General features: G+C 37.0%; 1 protein-coding gene across 1 annotated transcript; it reads left to right on the forward strand.

Annotated features, from left to right (window-relative positions):
* The first annotated feature begins 1799 nt into the window (after nucleotides 1–1799).
* On the forward strand, nucleotides 1800–2290 carry ATOH7 (atonal homolog 7 (Drosophila)). The gene has a single exon (XM_010151985.1). It carries the CDS (start codon nucleotides 1824–1826, stop codon nucleotides 2277–2279), a length of 456 nt encoding a protein of 151 aa, XP_010150287.1. The 5' UTR covers nucleotides 1800–1823; the 3' UTR covers nucleotides 2280–2290.
* The last annotated feature ends 1214 nt before the right edge of the window (nucleotides 2291–3504 follow it).

The raw sequence follows: 3504 nt of genomic DNA on the forward strand, positions 1-3504 counted from the left end.
AGTGTTCAATTGCATCCTATTGTTTTTGGATTATTCACCCTCATTTCATTGTCATTGCTTCTGCTAGGGATTAATCAGCTGTTTACAACTACACCAAGTTTTAGAGTCATAATGAAAACAATTGAGCTATAGTTCTAAATAAATATACAGTATTCAGTCTCTAATGAAAAAAGTTGCTAATTTATGAATGCTGGTAACAATTTAATTAAGTTTGAAATCAATACAGATAATAAATCATTGTGTGGCAGGGTTTTTTTTTTTTGGCTTTTATGTATATCACAAAATGATGATGGTGTTTCCATGTAAGTTTATGTAGATAATGGTTTTAATAATGCAAGTACAGTAAACCAAAGATGTTTCGATTAAGGGGTGTGGGGGTGTGTATGGTGACTCCTTTATCATTACAATTGGTAGCAGAAATGATCCCTTACTGCCAGCAAGCGGATTTCTTCTTTTCACATCCTCTTTTATTCTCTTTACCTATTTAGGGATATTAGTAGACACACACATGTTGTTTTCAAATTCACATAAAATGCACACATACACTTTAATAAGCCTTGTTTAAAAGGGCAGTTTTTGGACTATTTGTATAATGGCAAGTTTTTGTGGTTGTCTGTGTCCCAACCTATCCAAATATTTTTACAGTCTTTATTAGATAAATCCATAGCTACATTTTAACTGTTTAAATATATTTTAAATTATTTTAATGATATTGGGTTTGCTGACATGCAAATACATAATACCCACTTTTCTCAAGCTACTACTCTTTCTGCAATGTTGTGTACTTTATACAGTATTAAAATGGTGAATCCCGATGGTTTCTAATAATTTGAATCTACTTATTTTGGTCCTGGCTAGTGCAAAACAGTAGTATTCTTGGCCATATGCTATTAAGCTAGTTCTCCTCTGTTTCATTAGAGCTGTTATTTCTTCTACTCTTGATACTATCTAACCAGAATTTTCACATGTTTTAATGTACAACTACGACAATGCACAGAGATTTTTTTTTTCCCTGAGTTGCAACAGATTATCCGTTGAAAGGATCTTTTGCTTAACTGCCCAGAGTCTTGTGAGGCCAGCCAGACACTACTCCAGATGGCAAGTTGTTAGGGCTGGACAGAATGGCTTTGGAAGACTTCTCAACAGATGAAGGCTGTAATGTTCGGATTTTACTGTTTGGGGTTTTTTTTTCCCCCTGTAGTTCCCAGGGTGGGAAGGTACTGGGATGGAAGCAGAGTGCCGCCCGCCCACCTGCTACCACCTGTTTCGCTTTTGCAGTTTCTATAAAGCCTCATCTTGTCTGTAAGACACAATCATTGCCTGCCGGCAGGAGTCAAGAAAGGAGAGATTTCTGTTACGAAATGATGTCTCAGATCGCCACAGTTCAGCATTTCAAAGTACTCTACTGAACTGAATCAGAACTTCTTTCATCTGAAATGGACGTTTGGAATTAATGTGTTTTTAATCCATTAAGATCCTTTTTGGATTAAATGGACCGTTTTCTTCAGTAACATACATTTTGAGAATGGAGATTTCATGTTTTCTCTCTCTGACTTTAAAGAAATGAAAAGAATGAAAGCATAAGACATTAAAAACTCTTTATTCTTTCTTTAAACAATAAGAATTTTCAGACATCTCCAGAAGAACCAGAAGACCTTTTATTTTAATTTTTCTTTTATTTTAGACAATAAGAAAAATAACCCGTCATTGATATCTGGAAACAGATTCAAGAGGCGCACAGGCTACTCACGAGTGCTTTCCCTGCCACTTTTTAGACACCTGATTTTAAAATCTTTTTCTGTAAAACTGAAGCTGCATCGAATATGAAAACCTGTAAATCCAGCCACTTGGATTCAGGCGTAGAATCAGACATGCAGTGCAGAAGTGGACCGGGCTGCATTGTGAAGTGCAGTTCGGAAAGGATGGAGAATGCCGCAAAGAGAAGACTGGCTGCCAATGCCAGAGAGAGAAGACGGATGCAAGGACTGAACACAGCCTTCGATCGTTTGAGAAAGGTGGTTCCACAGTGGGGTCAAGATAAGAAGCTGTCCAAGTATGAGACCCTTCAGATGGCTTTGAGTTATATCATGGCTCTCACTAGAATACTGGCCGAAGCGGAAAGATACACTACTGAAAGAGAATGGATTAGCCTTCACTGTGAACGCTTTCATCCAGAAAGCTACCACCCTTACACGGGACAAAAACTGGCAACGGACAGTGACCCTTACGCACAGCGAATATTCAGCTATCACCCTGAACACTTTCAAATAGCTAATTAGAACATTTTGAGAACTAAGAACATGCACCAGGCCAGATGTGTAATTTAATAATTAGCAAGAGTTAATCTGCTTAAATAAGGTAATATTGGCGCTATATATAATAGCTCATTCTTGTTTGCATCTTATACTAATTTGACAAGAAAAAAATGCTTTCAGAACTTTAAATCAATATGCGTATAAGAAGACTGAATTTATTTAATGCTGGTGGAAAGGATACTTTTAATTTGAAATCTTTCTGACGGTTGCTTCCTAGTTCATCTAGTTCTTTTATTAAATAAGTTTTTAGTGTTTTTTACTGTGATGAATCATGACAGTATTTTCTGCAGATCATGGGGCTCATGCTGTACCTGAATGGAATGACACCAGAAATGAACTTCATTCCATGTTTTTATTTTTATGTCACCTTTAAAGTTATTCTTTGGTTTGTTTTCACATAAATGGCTCCCATGGGAAAAGTTTTATACTGTATTGGAGTTCTAGTCCTCAGTGAACTAACTTTCTTAAACTTTGTAAGTTTGATGTATGGGTTCTAAGGTTGTGCAGGTTTGCTTTACTCCAATTTATGGTGTCTCTTGTATGCTCGAAAAAGAGCTAGTTTCAAGTCATGGAAAGAATGTTTTTATTTTCAATGGCTCTAAAAGCGCATGTGATTATATACCATAAATGAGAATGCTCACTTGAAAATAATCTAAACTGCTAGATATTTGTAGACTTTAAATGTTTGGATTTTATTTTTTAATTTTATGTTATCTGGAAACAATAACAGATTTTGTAAATCATAAATAAAGTGTTTTCTATGATATGTCCTCACCAACTACCTGCAATTCCTCCTCTAGGAATTACCTATTAGTGGCTTTCCTGCCCCAAATGATACACTACTTCCATCACAGTCCTGGCAGTTTAATGTGCAGAAGAATGAACTAGTAGATGATGCTTGCGTCCCAGTTAGAGTCAGAAGTGTGGTTTATGTACTCTCTGGAAAACAGCCTTTAAAGAGTTTGGTAAAGTTACAGAGCATTCTTGCAGAGCAGCTGAGTTCATTTCAGCCCTGTGATGCCCTGAATTGCCTTTTGTTTGTTTGCTTCTTTCGTTTGTGGAGGACAGAGGGGTGTGGGTAGTACAGGCAGAAGAGGAAAGGAGGTTGGGAAGCTTGAAAAATGAGTAGGGGCAGGGGAGCTGGAGAAGCAGACCTGTTTGTAGCAGGATGTGGAGTCTGCAGAGGTTA

The sequence above is a fragment of the Eurypyga helias genome, unplaced genomic scaffold (assembly GCF_000690775.1).
Source record: "Eurypyga helias isolate BGI_N326 unplaced genomic scaffold, ASM69077v1 scaffold26585, whole genome shotgun sequence".
Classification (NCBI taxonomy): Eukaryota; Metazoa; Chordata; class Aves; order Eurypygiformes; family Eurypygidae; genus Eurypyga; species Eurypyga helias.